The following is a 22,500-nucleotide window of genomic DNA, read 5'->3' as shown; positions in this document are numbered from 1 at the left end:
GAGTCCTTCTCTGATCACTCCTATTTACAATTTTGTTCCCTGTCCCCTCCATCCCTGTACCGCATCCCCATTCTCCTAAAACTTATGACCTGTTAATATACTATATAGTTTACTTATTTATTATATCATTGTTTTGTCCATCTTCCTCTACTAGCATGGAAGCGCCAAGACGGTAAAGATTTTTTGTCAGTTTTGTTCACAAATGTGCACAGAGCCTAGAACAGTGTACATGGTAAGCACGCAGTAAATAGATAGTGAAAGAGGGAAGGAGCACATTCTGCAGGTGATGGCCTTTTCAAGCTGGATCCTGCGTCTCAGTGGCCCCACCCATTGGTCGTGGTCCTGCTCTCTGAGCCATGAGGCTACACGTCTATTCCCCTTTTCGGAAGACCACCTGTCATCTGTTAGGTGGTTTCCCCCACTCTCCTCCTCTGCATAAAAATGCCCAGGCTCTTCAGCTAATCCTTTGTCCCAGGGCCATCCTGGTCCTCAAGACATGCTCCAGCTGTCAGTCACTCTTCAGACTCTGACTCTCAGAGCTGAGTGAGGGGCTCTGGAGGGTGTGGGCTGTGCCTTGCAGGGCCTGCTGCTCCCACACATCTGAAGCCCCATTTCTCTTCACTTGAGCCCACCAGGAGGGCCCAAGGCAGCCTGGCTGGATGGGGCCACAGGAGAAGTAAAAGGGTCATCCTGATGGTGGGGACAGGCCAAGATGCCATGGGGGTTTCCCTCCCTGCACACAGTGGAGTCTCCATACTACCCAGTGAGGGGGTTCCTCTCAGGGACAGCCTGGATGGACTTGCCCCAGGAAGAGGCTGAGGACGGGGTGGGGGTGGGGGGGGCGATTCTGACCAAGACCTTTCTTGTTTTGGTCTCAGAAGGCCCTTTCGGTCTCCCAAAGTGCCCCCGCCCCAGTCGTTGTCTGGGTTATTCACATTCCGGAAGCACTGATGTGGCACTAAATATTCCTAGGGCTCTAGCCTTCTCCCCAGGGGGCCCCGCGTCACATCTCTGAGCCTGCTTTCTGGGATGTTTTTGGCATGAAGCATCCAGGCAGGTGAGGGGAAGGACTCTGCAGCAGGATCCACAGCCCAGTCTAGGTCTCTGTGGGGCCTGGCGGTTGGTATTCTCTTCCCAGCCAGAGTCTGCTTCCCCAGCAGGCTCCCCCACATCCTCCTCTCCCTGCCTGCCCCACAGCCCCCGGCTTAGAAGAGGTTACGCAAACAGACCACAAAGAGGACAAAGATCTCAGGACCAAACACCTCCGTGTTCCCTCTCCCTCACTGAGATTCCCCCCAACCCCGCTGAGACAATGCTGACGGGCAGGGCTGCAGGGGCTCTGGCCGCACCCTCCCTCCACATCCCACACTCCCATTTCCCTCCTCTGTGGCCTCCCTTCTCCCCTCCTGGCCCGGCCACTTCAACTTCTCCGTGCTCCCACTCACTCCCTCCTTTCCAGCTCCCTTTGGGGCTTATGGAGATGAGAAGGCATTTGGGCAGAAGGAATTGCTGTATTCCTTGTGCCTGGAGAAGAGCCTGGCGTGTGATAGATGCTCAATAAACATTCTCCGTTCCGTTCTGGGCGGCAGAATCCAGCTTGACTGAGCCCCCTCCCCAGCTGAGGTGTGGTATCCCACAGACCTGGACGTGGGGTCTGGTCTTCCCAATTGCTAGCTAGGCAAGTTACTTAATGTTTTTGAGTCTCAATTCTTTTTCTGTAACATGAGAATGATAAAAACTGTACCGAACCCACGAGGCTATCAATCATGAGCATTAAATGAGATAACACAGAGAGCGCCTGATGCATAAGCACTTCATAAATGGTAGCTCCATCATTATCTCCTCCGTTGCAATTCTTCTTTTCTGTCATCCAAACTCCCCTTCAACACCATCTGAACTTACAACAATTTCTCTGTTGAATTGTACTTATTTTTATGCAGGCTACCTTGCCGTCCAGTCTGCAGCCTCCTTGAGGCTGAGACCCTGTGTCGCACCAGGGACACAGCAATTACCTCTGTCTTCCACAGAGCTCAGCACAGAATAAGGCTTGATCCCGAGCCGAATGAATAAATGAGCGCAGCCAGCCCCACAGCTGAACTTGATGCTTCCTGAGGGGAAAGACCCTCCCGTATATTTTCCGGTGTCTACCCGGAGTCTAGCCAGAGCTTCAGCACACAGTAAGACCTCAAAGATATTAGGCCGAAATAGCCCAGTTGTGGCCTAAGCCATTTCTTGTCTGCCCTCACATCTTGACCTCACAGTTGCCTCGCCTCCCCGCTTCTTCCCCAAACTCAGCGACTTTGCCAGCTCCCCAGATGCAGGGAGGGGGAAGGAAGGCCCAGATGCGCCAGCCCCGCAGGCACCCACACTGAGGGAGGACAGGTGTGCTGTGGAGTGGGGAGCTGGAGCTGGCCAGGACTGGGGACGTTTGGGGGCCTGTGAACGCCAGGAGAGGGAGGGAGCCTGCCTGAAGCCGGAGCCAGCCAGCTGCCCGCCTGCACTTTGAGCCCGCACTTTGTCCTTATCCTCCCTTTCATCCTAGCCCTCCGACGACGACGACGAGTGAGTTTCTCAATGGAGCATGGCTCGCTGGGAATGCTCTGCAGGGGGCTGAGAGGGTTGGCCTATGAGGGGGGCATTCCTAGAATTCTTTACTTCCACTAGGAGTCAGGCAGTGGGGGCAGAGTGGGGAGCAGCTGCCCGGCACTGGAGGAAAAGAGATTTCTTTCCCGGGAGAGAATAAAGGCGGTGGGGGTGTCTCCAAACAGCAGGGGATGGAGCTGGAGCGGGGAGGAGAGGGTGGGGCGTGGGGGAGAGGTGGGAGGAAAGGAGGCCAGGGTGGGGCCGGGGCTGTGCCATCTGCCAAACCCAGTTTTTCCTTTAGTGCCAAAGGCAGGAAGAGCCTTTGGGACCCTCAGCCCAGGGCTCTCCCACCTGTTTGCTTAACAGCACAGAACTGCTGATGGAGGTACAACGGGGAGCTTTTCAGAGCTAAGAGCTGGGTTTCTGTTGTGTTTTGTTTTGTTTTTTTATAATTTTATTTATTTATTTTTTCCCCCAAAGCCCCAGTAGAGAGTTGTATGTCATAGTTGCACATCCTTCTAGTTGCTGTATGTGGGACGCGGCCTCAGCATGGCCAGAGAAGCGGTGCGGCGGTGCGTGCCCAGGATCCGAACCCGGGCCGCCAGCAGCGGAGCGCGCACACTTAACCGCTAAGCCACGGGGCCGGCCCTGTTGTGTTTTGTTTTTATTAAGCAGGTTCTCTATTTCCCATCCATGACAGCCCAGGGGGCGTGTGTGTGTCAAGAGAAGGCTCAAAGACCTGCGTCCTACCTCCCCAAACAGAACAAAGGTTATCTTCCGATCACCGTTCTGGTTTTTAATGGAATGGTTCTTTCTGGCCACAGAGCAAGGAAGAGGGACCATCAGGCAAACAGAATCAGGGCATGGAGTGAGGGAATCAGAGACCCCCTCCAGACAGTGCAATGGAACATGGATTTAAAAAAGGTCCCCCCTTCCCCACAATCAGTAGGAAATCATTGCAAAAATCTCTCTACACACAAAGTTAAATGTCATAGTGGATTTCCCCAGAACATAGTATTCACATTACTGAAAACAGCAAGATTCACTTTTTAAAAACTCAGAGCTGAAAACATAAAAATAAATAAGGACATTCTAGAGTTCTGAAAGCCCAGAGAAATAGACATATCCATTCTCAGTAGCACGAGCATCTTGGAGGCCGGAGAATTTCAGCGTCTTTGAGGTCCAAGGTGGGGTCCAGTGGAATTTGGGCCCCTTGAGATGAAGCCCAATAGTAGCCTGAGACTTTTCAAGTCTTTTAGATTCATAGCAGCAACTTCAGGAGGCTTGGGCCAGGTTTGGAGGATGGGAAAGGGGAGAGAACCTTTGAGGAAACAGAGGTTGTGTTCTCTTACTGCTAGGATAAATAAGGAAGGGTACACTCTAGGACACCATTCCCAGGACCCCCCAGGCACATTAGGGGGTGCCACATTCCAGGTTTAGAGCTGGGTGGGGTTGGGAATGTGTATGTGAAGAGTTTCCATCCCCACTTTGGCGGGGAGGCATCATGCACAAAACTTACTCATTGCAATAAAGCAGATGGGCACTGATAGAGTGCTCTTTCCAGATCCCTGGGGCCTACCATGTGCACGAGAAACAGGAACCTGGCCTTGGCCATGGGCCTTCCCCTCTACTCTTTTCCCTTCTACTATCTTCTTGGTTTCACAGGGCTGAAGACATTGAACCCTCAATGCATTTCACTTGCCCGCTTCCCACATCCAGCCCTCCCCAGGGCTCAACTGCAAACCATCTCAGCCTTCGGGGCTGGCATGCTGGTCCTGGGAGGCAGGGGAGAAGGCAGTCTCCCTTCAGGCTGCAGCCAACTGCATCTTAGAGCCTGCCCGGGTGGGCAATGCCCCCAACCCTCAGCTGAGCTTTGAGCAGACCCCCAGTGCCTGTCGGTAGATCTCTGTCACCTCCTGGCAGTCTGTCATGGAAAAGCAGCTATCCCCCAGGGGGTCCTGCCACCAGCGCCTCAGGCCCCTGCTTCCAGGGCCCTCGGAGCGGGGCTCCTCAAGCCCCATGAGGTTGTCCACAGATACACAGCCCCGGAGCTGGGGCTCAGGGAGCCGTTCGGGCAAGTCCAGCTGGTCAAAGGACTCAGAGGACAGGATGCTGTCCTCACTCACAGCCCCCGAGGGGTGGCTGGCTCGGGCCGGGGGGCGAGGTGAGGCCAGTTCATCCCAGGAACCAAAGGTAGTGGGGGCTGTGAGCTCCGACGCTGTGCGGGAGAACTTGCCGTTGTGTTTGAGGATGCCCTTGCGATGGAGGAGCAGTCCTGAGGCTTGCGGGGGCTTCTGCTCCACGGAGTCTCCACTTACAAACACGTCCCCTGCATCCAAGAGCTCCCCAGACTCACTGGGTTCGGGAGAGGAGTAGTAGCCGGATTCCCGCTGCCGAGACTTCTTGAGGATGCCCTTCTTGGGGAGCAGGGGGGCAGCCTGTCCTGGGCTCATGGGGACTGGGCTGAGCTCAGGGTCCTCCCTTGCCCCCTCTGAGGAGGTCGACGCCTTCTTCTTGAGAATGCCCTTTGGCAGCTTGAGGTTGCCCTTGCCAGAGTGAGGGGAAGTATCATCAGCCGGGTCCCCCTGGAGAGACTGGGCCATGTCATTCTCTTTGCGGGACTTCTTGAGCGAATGCTGGCGCTCCAGGCTGGGGGTGATGCTCCCACCTCCAGGAGCGTGCTGCCTGAAAAAGCTGCATACCTTGGCCCCGTTCTCCAGGAGGGGGCGGGAGGATCGCCGGAGCCAGTCAGCCATGGAGGCCCGGCCAGAGTCGCTGCCGGGGTGCCCTCCCTCGTGCAGGGCCTCCTGCTCCCCGACACGGGTGGTGTAGCCCCAGTTGACCCACCAGTGACTGGCCACATCCTCCAGGGTGGCCCGGCGGGTGGGGTTCACCATTAACAGCCACCGGATCAGACCACAGGCATCTGGAAGACAAAAAGAAGCTTCAGATTGGCAGCCAAGAAGATGGCACCCCACAGCCCCCCTCACTGACTTATCCCATTCGTGCTAAGACACTGCTCACTCCTGTGTTAGATATGTCTACTCCCGCCTAGGGCTCCCCACAGCCTCCAGCTTTCCTGGATTGGCTCTGCCAGTTTCCCCCTCCGTCCCACGACCTCTTAGGCCTACAGCCCCTTCCTTAGCCTTGTTTGTATGTTAGTGTGGGTCCCCCTTCTCTCCACTGAAATGCAGCCCTCTGAGGGTACGGAATGTACTCAAGGGTAAACCCAGGTCCTCACACCCTTCTTCCTGCCCTCTACATCGTATGTGAAAGGACAGAAAGATGTCTAAGGATGAGGACAAAAGCAGTAGGAACCGAGACAACTGTAGCATAGAGGATCTAAGTTAGACCTCCAGAAGCACTTTCCAAATATAATAAAGCATGCTTCAGATATCCCTTCCTTCCTTGGAGGTCACAGACATTGGAGGCAGAGACAAGACAGCAGGAGATGGGGTGGAAGGTACCTTTATCTATAGCGGGCTGCCCTCTTCACTTTGTTGCCACTGTTTAACTCCTGCCTCAGGAATTAGAGAGGGACACCCAGGCCCTGGATGAGAATACCCACACCTCTCACTCACCGGAGGGTTTAGGCGGCTCCCGGTAGGCCCCATCGCTAATCTGTTTCACCAGCGTCTTATGGTCCTGCCCGTCAAAGGGCATGGTGCCATGCACCAGGATGTACAGTAGAACACCCAGGGACCAGCTGTCCACCTGAGAGAGAGAGAGAGGATCAGCGAGGATGCCCATGTGCCACAGACAGGAGGCTTCCAGCCTCACCTTCAACATTGGAGAAGAAGGGGGTACACATTGGAGAACTCAGAGGCCAGTGCATCTGAGGACTGCCTCCCTCCAGTGCCCAGGGGCAGAGGGGTGATGCTGCAGAGGGGACTGAGGTTCATGTGGAGAGGTGCTGTCAATTGCAGTGGCAAGGTCATCCCTTCTAGGCCAGGAGGGGGTGGTTGTGACAGCGCCTCTCCAGGGAGGTTGGCTGGGTGCCAGGAAAGGTGATGGGAACCAGGAAGGTGAGAGAGCACAGCACTAGACTGGGGGATCACCAAACTTAAGTTCTCCTTCCAGTTTTTCCACTCCTGGCTAGAAACCTGGCAAGTCACTACTTTGGGGAGGGTGGGCTGAGTTTTGTGCTCTGAGAAAGGAAATAACTAGAAAACTAGCCCATGTATCTCACAGGATCTAAAGTCGTAGCAAATGGCTGAGGCAGGCTGGTGGGGAGGGCGGACACTCACCTCTGGGCCCGTGTAGGGTTTCCCGTTGACGATCTCGGGTGAGGCGTAGAGGGGGCTCCCGCAGAACGTCTGCAGGAACTTGCCTTGGTGGTAGAGGTTGGAGAGGCCAAAGTCAGCGATCTGCAGGATTGGGTCACACACAGACAGGGGTCACGCCAAGGCCTGGGTTGTTCTGCAGCTCTCGGCCCGCCTCTCTCCAGACCCCAGGGAAACCCAGGCCCCAGCAAGAGGAAAGGGTGCCCATGACATCTACCCCACACTAGGCACTGCCAACACAGCTCAGGCCCTGGAAGAAAGAGCCCTGCAGAGGTGGTGTCATTGTGGAGTGCCTAGGCAGGGGTATGTGGGGGCTCCAGGGTCCTCACTGTTCCCGGGCCCCTTTGCTCATGCTGTATTCCACTCCAGGGATCGTCTCTCCTGCCTACACATCCTCCCGATCTAGCAGGCCCACCTCCCCTGGGAAGCCTTCCATTGCCCTGAGATCTCCTTCTCCAATGAAGCCCTACAGTTTCCAATGGATGGCTGTAGCCCTGCTCCTCAGTTCTGTCTCCTCATACTGCTATGTTCCCCGTGCTGACCTCCTTCTGCCCCCAGCCCTCCTGCAGCTCCTAGCACAGGTGTGACCCATGGAAGGGACTCAATGGACACTTAGTGACTGAAGGAAGGGTCTACCAGATGGAGGGGAGAGAGTCAACTTCTCATGCCAGTGCCACAACTCTCAGAAGCAAGCCAGCCCACCATGGGTTAACCATGCAAGGCTTGGGCTGCCCTTCCTAGCAAAGGGCTCCTCTCTGCCCACATGTGGGCAGGAACGTGGTGGCAGGAACCCCGGGGTCAGCCCAGTATAGCTGAGAAGCAACAGTGAGGGCAGAACAAAGATCAGGGCGTGGCTACAGCCCAGGAGAAGGAATCTCCCTACAGTATCCCTAAGCAGCTGACACTGAGGGCTCGAGAGGCCCCAGCCTCATCTCTCACTCCCCAGGGAGACCCTGTCCCCAGCTATCCTCAGTCAGAGGCTGAGGCCAATGCTCTGCTGCTCCTGACCTCTTCACCCCCATCAGAGGGTCATGTGTGCCCAGGGTGGGGAGGGGCTGTTTATGAAACTCTGGCTCCTTCGTTTATGGTTTTATTGGCCTCTTAGCAAACAGTTACCAGTTGAAGCCCATAATTAGGCAGATGATTGGTACAGATGGGAAAGTTCGTGCCGTCCAGGTTGTGTGGGTTTATTAGCTCTGGCTTCCCTCCCCCTGGTCAGCATCAAAGCAAGCCCCACCTGCTCCGGGAATTGGCTGGGTAAGGGGAATGAACTCAGTGCCAGGGTGCTTCAGGGCACAGGTCAGGGGCCACTGGAGAAAGGACTATGTCCTAGGTGCAGGAAGATTCCGAGAAGGGTCCAAGTGCAGAGTCAGAGCCTTCCCAGGTACCTGCACGGACCAGCCCTTGCCACCTCCCCCTTCCAGCTCTGAGATCTGAGTCTATCCCATCAACATGAACTTCTCAGACCTAAATTTAACCACTTAGGCGTGGGAATTCAGCAGCTGCAGGAAGCAGGAAACTGCTGCCGAGTGTTTGGTCTGTGAGGAAAGGTGCCACAGGGCGACCTAACTGTAGCAGATTAAAGTGCATGCGTGTGTGTTTCTGTGTGCGCACGTGCGTGTGTGTGCATGCAGATGGGGAGATGAACTCAGGCCCTGGCCCTCTCCCTGCCAGGCCCAAGGTTGGGAGCAAAAGCCGACCCTAGATCTAGACTCCTGTCACCCTTGTGACATCAAGAGCACTGGTCGGGGAGTCAGAAGACTTTGGTTCTCACCCAGACTCAGCCGCTCGCTAGCGATGAACCTTCTGCAAGGTCCCCTTCTCTAGAGGCCTCAGTTTTCTACCCACTAGAATGGATGACAGCTGAGGGGCCTACCAGTACCAACTTGTAAGTCTGAGCTTAGAGGCTCAACTCCTTCTGGAACCCCTAGGGGCCTAGAGGGCTTAGAGGTACGTGGTTAGGAGAGTGCAGAAAGGCTGGGCATGGGTGCGGGGGCTGCTGGAAACGAGAAGTGGGGCTCACCTTGATATTTCCATTGGCGTCTAAGAGGATGTTCTCCAGCTTGAGATCCCGGTGGACAATCCCGTTCTGAAAGAGGGAGGGAGGAGGTCAGGGGAAGGTCACGGGGCAGGGAAGGACAGGAAGACCTAGTCTGGGAAGTGAGGTAAACACAAAGGGGGCCGAGCGGGGTGAGCACAGGTAGGCTGGGGACACCCTTCTTTATTGGGACGTAGGGCAACAAATCACGGGTCCCTCCACCCCTCCGCCAAGAGACTCAAGGCCAGAGACACCAACTTTCCCTCGGTTGAGTCCACAACCTAGTCTTGCCTCTGCTTCTGTCTCCCTGTGTGATCCTGGACAAGTCGTGGAATCTCTCTGGTGCAAACCAGCCCCCGAGCCCCATGGACCACCCTGGCGGAAGGGGGCTCACCTGGTGGCAGTAGTGCACGGCGGAGACGATCTGCCGGAAGAAATGTCGGGCGTCGCGCTCGCTGAGCCGCTGCCGCTCGCTGATGTAGTCATACAGGTCGCCTCGGCTGGCGTACTCCATGACTATCACGATCTTGCTGCTGTTCTCAAACACTGGGACAGAGCAAGGGGGAACGTCAGGCCCTCCAGAGTGCACTCCTCCCGGGGCCCAAACCAGACAGGACCGCCTTCCAGGGATGTCTGCTAACGGGGCAGGAGAAGGGCTGTGAAGCTCTCAACATCTTCCAGTAGCAACAAGTTAAGGCCAAGGGAACTGGCTCCCTCTCCTCTCCTTAGAAGTTCAAGCTTTTGAGGATCTTAAAACTACCCTGCAAAGTCCCCGGAAAGCCGAGACATCACTGGATGAGAATGAAAAGTCAGGCTCTTTGGTTCAGAATCCAGTACTCTCTCACCTGGTGACCTTGGGCAAATCTCTTCTAGATACATCAGTACGAATGCAGGTTTGGAGTTTGAATCCTGGCCCCGTCACTTACTAGCTGGGTGACCGTGGCAAATTATTCAACCATTGTGCCTCAGTTTCCTCATTTGAAAAGTGGGATAATAATGGCAACCTCACAGGGCGGAGAAATAGATAAAAGTCAGTGATAGCTTTGGGTCTGGCTGAGCAAGCTGGCATAGGGTCTGATATATAAACAAGCACTCAATAAATGTGCCTACTGTTATATTTATTATGCACATCCTCACACATAAACTTCTTAATAATGCCCATGATAATGCCTGCTTTGAGGATCAGAAGAGGGATAAAATTACATGAAAGTGATTTGTAAGCTATAAAATACCGTGGAGAGCTGCAATATCCATCCCCCTTAACATCTCTGACTTCTTGTCCAGAGCATCCAGGCCAGAGCCTTGTACACAGAAGCAATCAATAAATATTTGGTAATTAATTGACTGGCTGGGCTCCTGGCAGTCGGCCCACCCCAGCTCCTACACATCTCCATGTGTAGGAGGGGCCCTCTTGCCACCTCAGGCCTTGTCCTGGCTCCAGCCCGCTGGAAAGGTAGTGAATGTCTGGTTCACCGAACTCGCCCTTCAGGTGGGTGTGTGTCAGAACATATATGTCCATGACATTGCATCTTTGCATCAAACGGGTCCTAGGAGTTTGGCTTGCTCAGCCAGCCCCAGAGCTATTGCTGTCTAGCCTGTGAAGAGCTGAGGGAGGATGCTTTTCCCATGAGGAGTCCCAGCTCCCAGGCAATTGGCTCCATGGACAGGAGGACCGTGCTTTTTCCCAGGGGAACATGAATGAGTGGCCCTGATATATGGGGGCCGAGCCTCCTGGGGGTGCCCAGCTGAGATGCAACCCCTGTGGTTCTCAATATCTCTGCAGGGGTGCATGCAACCTTGTGCCAGGAAATTGGGGTTGAGAAGCCAGCCAGGGCACGTTCTGGAGAGCAGCTAGGTTAGAAGTCAGTGTCCCCCAGTCTACATCTCCTGAAGCCTGTGGCAGGATGGAGATGGATCTGTGGCAGCCCTGCCAGACACACAGTAACTGTGACACCCCTAGGTCTGCTGAATCTGAAGGTGCAGGAGAAGCCACATCCTGAGCTTCAAAGCTCAGTTTCCAGACCCAGCTGGAGATATGGGTGCGGGGGAGAACTCACACACACACACACACTCTGCCCAATCACCAGGCTCAGGCTAGCTTGACCAATACTCTGTCATCTGCCCACTCTTCCCCGGGGGAAACATAAAGATACAATTAGCCTTCTCAGCCACTTGCCTGGGCTCCTCGTGGGACAGGCTCAGGCCACGGGGCCATGGCAGTGGCTCTGCCCTTAGTCTTCCCATGAACAGCACCCAAAAGAGGACACTTCTCTTTTACTTCCCACCAGGAATATTCAGAGGGCAAAGCCACAGGCTCCTGTCCCCCCTCCAGCTGCTACTGCTATCCCTCATTTCCTGTCTAATGGACATTATATAAATGCAGAAAGCAGACACATGTATGTGCGATGGTGCTCCCCCTCTATCCCTTTGTCACCCTCTCTTGCTCACTTTGTTGTGTGGATCACAGTGAATAGGGCAGCTGGAGTGGAAGGCCAGCACTGCTGTCAGAGCAAGAGAAGGCTGAGAGAGACGAGCAGAGGTAGCAGCCAGCCCCATGGCAGGAATGATTCAGAGTACAGGTCAGACCCTAGGAGGCCTGGTTCTTGGGATGTGTGAAGAACAACAGCACGCTCACACCTGAGACAGGTGCAGGTCTCTGTATGTTGCAGCTTCCCCTGGATTGCTAAGGATCTCATTGGTTTGGGGAAGTAGTGTTCAAGTATAAAAAACCTAACAATAACAACAAAACTGCCTACAATCTGTGGAGTTCCTCCCACGAGCTGAGAACTCAGTGACATTTAATTTCATCTTTGCAACTACCCTGTGATGTAAGTGGGATTATCCTGTTTTCTAAATGAGGAACTGAGGCCCAGGGACTAAATTAAATTAGTTGTCCAAAGTCATACATCTGGGTTTCATATCCAGCTTTTGTCCAACTCTAAACCTTTTTTACCTTTGTGTCATCTGTTCTGACTGCTCCTACACATACAGATACACACTCACAGCTTCAGATGCCCCGCCTCTGTACCTTCATGGATGGCAATGATGTGCGGGTGGTTGAGTGATGACATGATCTCGATCTCCCGCCGAATGTGCATCAGATCTTGCTCATCTTTGATTTTGTCTTTCCGGATCGACTTGATGGCCACCTGAGGACAGAGAATGCAGGAGAGTGAGGAGAAAGGTCTGGCAGATAAAAGCAGTCTTGAAGATACTCTCTGAGTCCTGGCCCTGGTCTGCCTGCAGCTGCCACAAAGGCCACCCTGTGCACCCAGAGAAGCCACTTCATCCTTCACCAGGGTAGGTGGCAGAGAGGCTGGGGAGCGCCTTCTCTAGAGAAGGCTCTCACCTGGGTCAGGTGTAGTCTGTGTAGCAGGAAGGTATATGGGCCAATGACCTTCTTCAGTCTACAGATGAACAAGGAAGGTAACAACCTGCGTTCTAAGGCCGATGCTCTATGATTTACGAAGTAAATTTACCATACTATACCATGAAGACAAGGAGTGGGCCTGTTGTGCTCACCATTGAATGGGGGGCACAGTGCCTGGCACACTGCAGACACTGAGTCAAATTTGTTACCGTAGTAAATGGCCCTCACAAAAATCTTTGGAGGTAGGTGCAGAATGTATCATCATCCCCATCTCCAAGTGAGGAAACTGGTACCCAGAGAGGTTAAATGACCTGCTCAAATTCATACCATCAGTAGCTGCACAAACTGGGGTTCCACTATTGACCATCTGATTTCCAGTCTGGTACTTTCCCCACCATAGCCCTCTAACTTGCTGTAAACAACCAGTCTCTAGCCAAAAGGTGGACACAACCCAATATCCAGCAACAGATGAGTGGATAAACAAAATGTGGTGTATCCATACAATAGAATATTATTCAGCCATAAAAAGGAATGAAGTTCTGGTACATGTCATGATGCAGATGAACCTTGAAGATATTAAGCTAAGTGAAAGAAGTCAGACACAAGGACAAATATTGTATGATTCTACTTATATGAGGTACCTAGAATAGGCAAAAGCATAGGACAGAGGTAGAACAGGTAGAACAGAGGTCACCGGGGGTGGGGGGGTGGAGGTGGGGGTGGGGGAATGGGGAATTAGTGTTTAATGGGTACAGAGCTTCTGTTTGGGGTGATGAAAAGGTTTTGGAAATGCATAGTGGTGTTGGCTGTACAACATTGTGAAGATACTTAATATGTTATTGAATTGTACACTTAAAACGGTAAATTTTTTTTTTAATAATTTTATTTATTTTTTTTCCCCCAAAGCCCCAGTAGATAGTTGTATGTCATAGTTGCACATCCTTCTAGTTGCTGTATGTGGGACGTGGCCTCAGCATGGCCAGAGAAGCGGTGCGTCGGTGCGCGCCCGGGATCCAAACCCGGGCCGCCAGCAGCGGAGTGCGCGCGCTTAACCGCTAAGCCACGGGGTTGGCCCAAAACGGTAAATTTTATGTTATATATATTTTACCACACACAAAAAAAAATCACCGAAAAAATTATTAAAAAAACACCAGTCTCTTCAGTTTAGGTAAGGACTGTCCCTCCCCCAACAACAAACAAACAAACAACTAGACAGTTAAACAGAGTCCTTGGGCTTTGCTCTCTTGTAGGTGAAAATACCCTATAAGGACTAACGCCTCTGCTGGTGTGTGGTGGGTTCAGGAAGGGTGGAGTGAGGCAAGAGGAAATGGAGAAAGAACTGCCAAGATGCAGCTTCAGCAAAGCTCTCAGACTGAGGAGCCTGGTCCCTCCCTCTGCTCCATCCCACTGGGCAGTGAGGTGACAGGGAGGGGAGAATGACAGCAGAGCAGGTGGTGGTGCGGAGACACCACCTGGGGAGGCAGAGACCTGGGTTCTCCCCTAGGCTCTGTGGCTGGCCCCATGGGCAAGTCCCAGCCCCTCTAGGAGCCTCAGGTTTCTTTTCTGTGAAACAAACAGGCTGAATAAGATGTCCAAGGTGCTTTCCTGCTCTGATTCTGCGAGATGAGCCGGGCACATGACATGGATGCTGACACAGGAGCTGGGCAGGGGTGGGGCGGGGTGTCACAGGGCTGGTCAGATCCTGATAAGTTCTATCCAAGGACACGAACGGTAAACACAAGACTTCCTCTTCATGGGAGATGGGCAAGTTATGAAAAATCTGAAGGCACAGACTGAGGTAAACAACTCCTCATTCAGTTTCCCAGGAGGGTATGCCTCCCTTCAAGGTTCAAAAGGAGACAGAAAAAAGGAAACCACTGCTCGAGGGGAGGGGCCTCTAATCCACCCTTTCACAGGGCTTTGGAGGCAGACAATGGCTTCCTGCTCTCCGGGACAGGCCTCTGTTCCCCATCGGACAAGAATGCGGAACAGCGTAATCCGCAAGAGGAGCCGCTCACAATGCCCTTGCCCGGTCACCCTGGCAACGGGCCAGGGATGGCGTGCCCTCCGCCCTGCTCTTCCTCTGAAGCTGCATCTGTGAAAGACGGGAGGCCCAGCTCCCGTGCCCTCCCTGAGCAGGGCAGGGAGGACAATGGCAGCAGGAGGGACGGTCACCAGGGAGCCTCCTCTCCAAGATGCTGGAGAGGCCTGGGCTGCAGCTGCAGGGGCAGGGCTGCACCTCAGGCGCTCTCTTCACGGCCCCCACCCCTTCTGCCCCAGACCACCTCAATGAGCTAAGCAGAGAAATCCCTGGCTTAAAATTGGACAGAAGGTGGGGATGTGAAGGAAGGGGCTTGAATCAACTATGAGGATTCAACCTGGATCATCATTCCTGCACATCTCTCTCTTCATGCCCCTTTTCTCTCCCTGAAGGGGAGATTTTATGGACTAGTTCTTTTCTCTCTAACATTCATTATTTTTAAAATCAGACAATAGATAAAGTACTATGAGCTTTTCAGATAAAGGGCCATAAAAGTTATATTAATAGATAGTAAAAAAAAAAAATCATATGTAAATCACATGTCTAGATAATGAAACAGAAGTATTTGAGAGCTTAAGATGCACACATATGCAACAACTCAGCATAACTCGGATGTACAATTGTGTACTCACAAATGTATATAATAGTGAGATAAATCATCACAGGCTTAGGGGGCAGAGCCTAAAGAAGACAAGGCCTAAAAGAAATGAGGCTCCAAAAGAAAGAAAGGAGTCTTACTGGTGCTGCATGGGCAGAGGGTACACAAGTCAAACCCCAAGATCCATTTCTTCCACCTCTGGAAGACTATGATTCTAAATCGGAATTGTTAATCCTCAACAAACAGTTCTACCCTCCTGCAAGCCTGTGATCTGGCCTCAGGGGGCTAGGTCAAGGATTCCCCCAGTTATCTACATTAGGTCCTAGGAGAGGACAGCTTGGCTGGCATTTCCCAGGAAGGAAACAAGTTATGTCACCAGGCCTCCACCAGTCCCCAAGCAGGTGACAGACAAAAACAGTGATGTGTCACCATCCCGGTAGTGCCGGTTCACTGTTCCACAACCTACCCAGCCCCACAGGACAGGCCCCTAGCTATCTGCTGGCTAGCTGTCAAAGTAAATTAGATATGGCAACAGCTTGGGCCAAGATAGAGCTCCGCATACAGAAAGCATTCAACAGTTGTTTACTGGTGAACACAGATCACAAATAAATACTTATTAGTTAAGTCACTGGGCTGACCCTTGACTGATGGACCAGGGCCCAGATAAGATTTTCTGCCCTTCTTCAGGCATGGGTGGAGAGTCAACCTCGGTACAAGGAGGTTGTATTTTAATTTTAATGTTGTATTTTAATGGTGGTATTTTAATGTTAATTTTGAGGGACCTTCGTTCTCATCTGCAAGAGAGTTGAGCAAGCATCTTTAGAATAAAAATATACTGACTAGAGCCAAGCAAGAGGGCAACAATTGCTGAATGGGTCAACCAGAGGGATGAGGGCCACATGCCTGAGATAATCCTGACTCTTCCCGGTAAAATGTTAATACTGTCTTTTTCACTCTCCAAAGTATCCAAGTTTAGACAATATATTACATGGCCACCCCACACAGAGGGGGCAGGAAACCCAGGCACAATTACACGATAACGTAAATGTGAATACCAGATCAGCAGAGTGGGTGTCAAGAGCACAGGTATCTAATCCTTATTCGCCCCTATCAAGCTATGCAACTCAAGACAAGTCACTTAAATGATCCAGTTAACTGGTTTGGCTAGTTTTAATGTCCTCATCTGAAAAATGAAAGGGCATTTATTCTCCAAGCATCTGCTGAATGCCTACTATGTACCTGGCGCTACTCTTGGTGTTGGCGATTCAGACAAAAATTGGACAGTCCTTGCTCCAAGGCCCTCAGTCCAGTGGCAGCACAGGCAATGAAGTCCATTCCAGTCTAGTGTGATGGACATGACAGTCGAGGTCCCTGACTGCCCAGGGGCCCCAGGAGCTCTGCAGAGGTCTTTCCTTGCCTGGAGGAGCAGGGAAAACCACTTCTGGGAGAAAACTTTGTTTTAGATCTTGAAGGATGAGTGGGGTTTGCCAAGCCAAGGAGGGTAGGCCAGGGAGGGGCAATAAGGGCTTTCCAGGCAGAGAGAGAGGTTTGAGCAAAGACCAGAAAGAAAGGAACCATTCACAAATTTGCACATTAGGATCTCTAAGCTCCTTTCCAAACTCGAGCATCTCTGCTGAGCTTCTTCAGAAATGGGTCACCTGCCACTATGTCGGGAAGGTGCTAGCCAAGGATTGTTCTAATGGGCTTGTTCAGAGGCCCCATACTATATCTATGTTAACCCACCTGAGCAAAATTCCTAGTGACCCTGGCCCAGGGATTCTCTTGCCACTGCGGCCCTGCACGTTGGAAAGGCGGCAGGGCTCAGGCCCTACCCCATTTTGCCAATGGCACACACTAAAGTCCACAAAGCTGCAAGGACTCTTCCGAGGATTCCCAACACATCAAGGCAGAGTCAGGATGGAAGAGGAAGGGGTGCCGCCTGGAGAAGCTGCATCTCAGAAGACAAAAGTTCCTCACAGATGTCCTGCCCTGCTTCCCTCTCCCTGCCTCCCATCCCTGGAGAAGGGAATGCCCCACACCTGGATGGGCCAGGCTGTGCAGTAGCACCAGCCATCCCCATCCCACCTACAGATATACAAACATGCCGGAGACCTGGGTGCTAGGGCTCAATTGGTTAAACACTGTCCCCCATCCCAGGAACTCAAATCAGGATTAATCTGGATTCAGGAGAAGATGGCAGAAAGGTCTTAGAAAAAGATCTAGAGGTGCTGGTTCCAGATGCTGGGGGAGAGGATGCAAGCTGGGCATCTCTGGTCACAGTTGTCGCCTAGAGTTGGAGCCAAGATCCTCGACTCCTCTCTGGCCTTTCATGGAGCAGCTGCTGCCTGGGAGGTAGGGCAAGGAGCTGGAGGATGACCCATTTAGATAACAGAGGAAAGGCTGGGCTTGGCACAGTAGGGTAATGGGCCCGGGGGGTGGCTCACTATCCCATCAACCTGCCAGAGAACCAGGTAAGGAGCAGGAATGGGCTCTGAGGGGAGTCGGAGCCGCCTCCCCTGAGCCCCCTGCGTGCCCACCCCCCCTTGCCACTTTCCAGCCCACTCTGCCAGGTTGTCGGGCAAGGCGCTTCCCTGCCCAGCCCTCTTGTGTGGTTTGGCCAGAGCCCAAGGACAAGAGTCGCCTGCAGCCGGAGCCTGCCTCCCTGCTGCTGAGCAGGCAGGTGCAGGAGGAGCTGGGAGGGCAGCCTCATGAAGAGGAGGCCTTTGGCAGCTGGCCAGGCGGGAACCCTTCTCTGGAGCAGGGGCTGAAGGAGAGACGAGGACTACAAACGAAGCAGAGACCAAAGTGGTTTGGCTTAACGAAGCTGAGCACAACCCATTACCCCTGCTCAGGGCAGGACAGACCCAGGGCCCCCAGGAGAGGGAGAGTAGGGCCTAGTCAAAGCCAGCCTTGCTGGGATAATAACACTGTGTGTGTCAGCTACTGTGCTGAGCACTTTACATATATTATCTTATTTAATCCTATGAGAACCCCACGAGGTAGGAATTATTATAATCCCCACTTTACAGAGGAGGAAACTGAGATACAAAGAGGTCACACAGCTGGTAAGCAATAGAGCCAGGATGTGAACCCTTACAGTCTGACTCTGAGCTAAGCAGCCTTCCTGACAAGGTAAAAACCAGGAATGTAGTGTAGTTCACCCACCCAGGATCTCAACATAGTCAGCGAGTGTGGGTGGGGGTTGGTTCCCAGTGACTCCTCCAACTCTCAGCCCTGCCTGGAGCCCTGGGAAAGGCGGCCAGAGCTGGCTGCTGGAATGACAAAGCACACCGAGGCAAGCCCAGGCTTAGCACAAGGCCAGCTCCCAGTCTAAGACTCAGGATTGGTCACCCAGGGCGAGTACTGGCCCAGCAGGAGCCTATGTTGCAGGAATGCCACTAACCAGCCACAGGACAAGTCATGTCCCCTCTCTGGTCCTCAGTTTCCCCATGTGTCAATGAAGGAATCAGACCATCTCAGTCATTTTCAAACATTTTGGAATCCCACGCAGCAATCCAATATATAAAAGAGACAGAAGCACCCCTGCCCCAGATCAGTATCCACTTGGACCCCTTCATGCTCCTTACGGCACCCCTTGGAGGTAAGACTTCCGTGCAATCATCCCAAAGGCTCTGGTGGACTCCATGCTTCCAGGGACCCCAGCAAGTGTTTTTCTATTTAGAGGAAGGGGTAGTCAGGGAAGCTGGGAGAGTCACAGGAGGAAATGTCATTTGGATACCAGGAATGTAGTCGGAGTCTAGAAGATCCAGAGCAAACATTTGTTTTTCCTTTGATGCCCTCCTGGGGTAGCCATTAGTCCTGCCTACCTGCCCCTTCCTCTGGACAATCCCATCTGGCCCCTGATAATGTCATCTAGGCAGGTTGGGAATGGGAAGTATGCTAGAAAAGTGGGGAGAAAACTGGGATAGGAGTCCCCCAGCAGGCTTTCCTGTGAATCTAGCCCCCATCAACAATCTCAGTTCATTCTGAGGGAGGTCTCAGACCCCTCCCACGCCCCTCTGCCCAACTGAAGATCCTAAGGCACCAGGTGACTTTCTCCTCAGGGAGGGCAGTGAAGAAGTAGGAACGGGGGTGCGGTGGGGAAGAGGACTTCTCTCCAGAATTGAGAAATCATTAGCACAGCAGGCAGCTGCTCTCCAAGGAGGAGGGAGAACCCCGAGCAAGTTCCTAGCAGAAGTGCAGGGTAGTCTACGGATAAGGCAGGCTCAGAGCAGGTCCCATCCTACTGATCTCGGCTCCCTGCATGAAACAAGAGGCATGGGGCCAGGAGGTACCTTCTGAATTCTCTCTGTTCTGATGTAATAAGAGCCGGAATCCCCGCCTACAGCCACTGAGGTTTGAAAACTGAATGCTAGTTTATCTCATCCCAGAATCAATGAGATCTCTCTCTCTCTCACACACACACACACACGCATGCATGCATGCACACCTGCACACACCTGTGCACAGTGACCCAGAACAAGAATCTGATGGGATCTCTGAATTTCAATCTCAGTTACCCAGTGTCTGGGCCACACCAGTCCCCCAACCCAGTATGTCCCCCAACCCAGTATGTCCCCCAACCCAGTATGTCCCCCAACAAGAGGCACGAGCCACGAGCAGCTATTTTCCAGCTGAACCCCTAACAAAGCCTGGGCCCAGCAGTCTCAAGCCTGGAGCCTCACAGGGCCCTCACACTTTATAGAAAGAGAAAGAAAAGGAAAGCCAGGAAGTACATGATTGCCCAATAGCTGTAACCTGGCAGCGGGCAACTGGGGACTGTGCCAGGCGTTAGCAGGAAAAACATACTCGGTCCTATTGATGGGGCCATAATCCACCCCCTTTCTCCAGCATCCACTCTCCTTCACCAATGAAACGACTTCTTGAATTTCAAACCAGCTACCGGCTGCAAAAGCAAACAATCTGGGGAGGTGACCGCTGCCATAGCCGATAGGGCAAACCACGGCCACACACACACACACACACACACACGCCTCTCACAACCAGCACCCACCTGGATTTGGCCAAATGATCCCTAGACCACCTGCCCTAAAAGGCTTGTTAAATACAGATTATTTGGTCCCATCCTGGATTTTCAGAATAAAATCCTCTGGGTGTGGAATCAGAAAATAAGTATTTTAAACAAGCACTGCTGGTGATCCTATGCACGTTAAACGCAAGTTCGAGAACCACTGTTAACTAACTTTTGGCAAACTTGACATCCTTTCAGGGCTGGCCTTTCCAGAGATAAATATCAGTTCTCACTGTGGGTTCTACGTGTCAGGAATAGTTTAAATTCACGTTTGTATCTCATTCAAGCCTCACAGCAGCTTGTGAGGGAGGCTGTGTTTTCTTCATTTTTGCAGAAGGGGAAACGGTACAGAGATAAAGTAAATTGCGCAAAGTCACACAGATTACTACTACTGCCACACACACACACACCCCACCAAAGTACCAGGACACATTCCGGAAAAGGCCCAAACCCAAAGGTATCTTGGGGCACAGTGAACCTTGCACCAGAGCCTGGTTTCACATTTCCCAGAATAAAAAACCCATCATAATGAAACTTGGACTCAATCTGAGAGCTGGAAAGGACCTAAGTGTCAAACTCGCCACCACCCCACCCTCAGCAGATCTCCATAGCATGCTGGGCTGCCAGACTACAAGGACTGGGTTGAGGAACGGGGCACCTGTTCATTTACGCAGCCACACACATTTACTCAACTCCTAGGAAGATCAGGCCCCTTCTACTTCCTCTTCCCATTCCACTCTATGGGATAGTCTGTTCCAAGCAAGATTCAACCCCAGTCCCATCTTCAGGGAGCCTTCTCATCCCAAGACAGGACACTATTCCTTTTCTATGTCCCCCACGCCACTGTCCCTCTCACTTATTTGGCTGTCTGCTGTTGTTGGGGTTCTCAGGTCCACGACCATTGTCCTTACCAGCATGGACCGACAGATCTGCAATGGACACCCCTCCCCCCACCACACACACACACATCCCCTTAGCGTGGTAAAGACTGACTGCTGGCCACTCTACCTAGCAAGGCACTAGCCCACGGCCCACCCCCGTCACTCAGCGCCGCCGCCAAGCCCGGCCGCCCGCGCCCAGAGGAAGCTGCACTCACCAGGCGCCCCGCGCTCTCCCGCGCCTTCTTCACCTTCCCATAGGCGCCCTTGCCCAGGGTCTCCAGAAACTCGTAGCGGTGCCGCAGGTTGTGCTTGTGGTGGTGCCGCTTCACCGCCTGCTTCTTCATCGGGGGCTTGGGCGACTTGATGAGCCCGTCGGCCAGGGGCCGGGCGAGCTCTGACGCCAGGGCGGTGGCTGCCGAGGGGGCCGGGCCGAGGCGCCGGGCGAAAGCCAGCGACTCCATGGCGAGCAGGCGGCGAGCGAGGCGGAGGGGTAATCGGCCGCGGGGACAGCTGGAGGTCGGAGCACAGGGGCCTCACCCTGGCCAGGAACCCACCGCCGCACCGGAGCGCGCGGCAAGGCACCGCGTTCCAAGTTGTTATAAACTCTCCCAGCCGAGGCCTGGCCACGCCCTCCCGCGCCCATTGGCCTCCTCGCTGGCTGCGTGTGACCAGAGCCGCCCGCATTGGCTCGCCCGGGCCTCCGGCCCCGCCTCCTCCCTCCGCTTAACTGGGAAAGGAGTCAATGGAGCCCCGCCCACCCGGCCCCCGGGGATAGGCACGAGGAACAGCCGACACCAGCCGAGGCTGCTCCGCGGGTTGGTACTACTGGGGTCCTGAACCTTTGAGGGGTGCTGGAACTGCTCTTGCCTCTGAGGGGTGCTTGGTCCTGGTTGGAGCCACCTGTTGTCCTTCTATTGTGCTGTGTTCTCTATTAGCAAAGGACTATCTGACATAGACAATCCGACAATCTGACTATAGAGGTCACCAAAGTATTTCTCCGTCCTGTATAATTTGCTTCTCTCAAGCCAAAATCAATCAAGTCACTTGACCACTTCTTTAAGGTCATAAGGGGGAAAAGAGGATGGAATGGAATGGAGCAGTCTCCAGCCAAGTGAGATGGCTGGTGGAGAGCTGTCCCAGGGTTCTGAGTTCACCTGTCTTCAGTTAGATCAACCTTAATTGGATCCCAGAAATGCGGTTCTGGAAAGTTCTTACCTCTTCATCAAAGAAGGCTTCTAGGGTTGAGTGGGTCCCTCAAGATGTGGTGAAATTTATGAAGTGTCGGAGGGAGGTGGAGAGAGCCAAAGGGAAATATTCATTCATTAAAAAATATGTCACACAGCTGTCATTTAACTTGTGTCCCTAAATCTGTAAAATAGCTGGCCACCCAAGGTTTTCCTCTCTGTGATTTCAGAGGCAAGAGGACTGGTGGTAGGTCACGAGGTTTGGCTTGGTTCTTTACAGCCTAGAGCGCTAGATCCAGAATCTCCATTCTGAGTGTCATTTAGAGTGAAATGAGAATATTCATACTCTCTTCTCCTCCCTCTAAATGTGGAGTGCAATGGGGAGAAAGGAACATTTCCCCTTGAGTCTTCATGATCACCCAGTCCTGTGAAGTGGGTATTCTTCTACCGAAGGCCACACAACTGGTAAGAAACTGGCAGAGTTGGAATT

The 22,500-nt window shown here is 53.0% G+C and overlaps 1 protein-coding gene across 1 annotated transcript; it reads right to left on the bottom strand.

Moving 5' to 3' along the window:
* Window positions 1-3,364: 3,364 nt before the first annotated feature.
* On the bottom strand, window positions 3,365-21,380 carry NUAK2 (NUAK family kinase 2). The gene is made up of 7 exons (XM_058540233.1): window positions 21,042-21,380; window positions 11,933-12,053; window positions 9,299-9,450; window positions 8,890-8,955; window positions 6,831-6,950; window positions 6,165-6,297; window positions 3,365-5,509 (listed from the first exon to the last, which is right to left on the bottom strand). The coding sequence occupies exons 1-7, from the start codon at window positions 21,285-21,287 to the stop codon at window positions 4,446-4,448; spliced, it is 1,902 nt and encodes a 633-aa protein (XP_058396216.1). The 5' UTR covers window positions 21,288-21,380; the 3' UTR covers window positions 3,365-4,445.
* Window positions 21,381-22,500: the final 1,120 nt, after the last annotated feature.

Source organism: Diceros bicornis, chromosome 4 (assembly GCF_020826845.1).
Source record: "Diceros bicornis minor isolate mBicDic1 chromosome 4, mDicBic1.mat.cur, whole genome shotgun sequence".
NCBI lineage: Eukaryota > Metazoa > Chordata > Mammalia > Perissodactyla > Rhinocerotidae > Diceros > Diceros bicornis.
The sequence above is the reverse complement of the archived record's forward strand: the minus strand, read 5'-3'. Positions and strand labels throughout refer to the sequence as shown.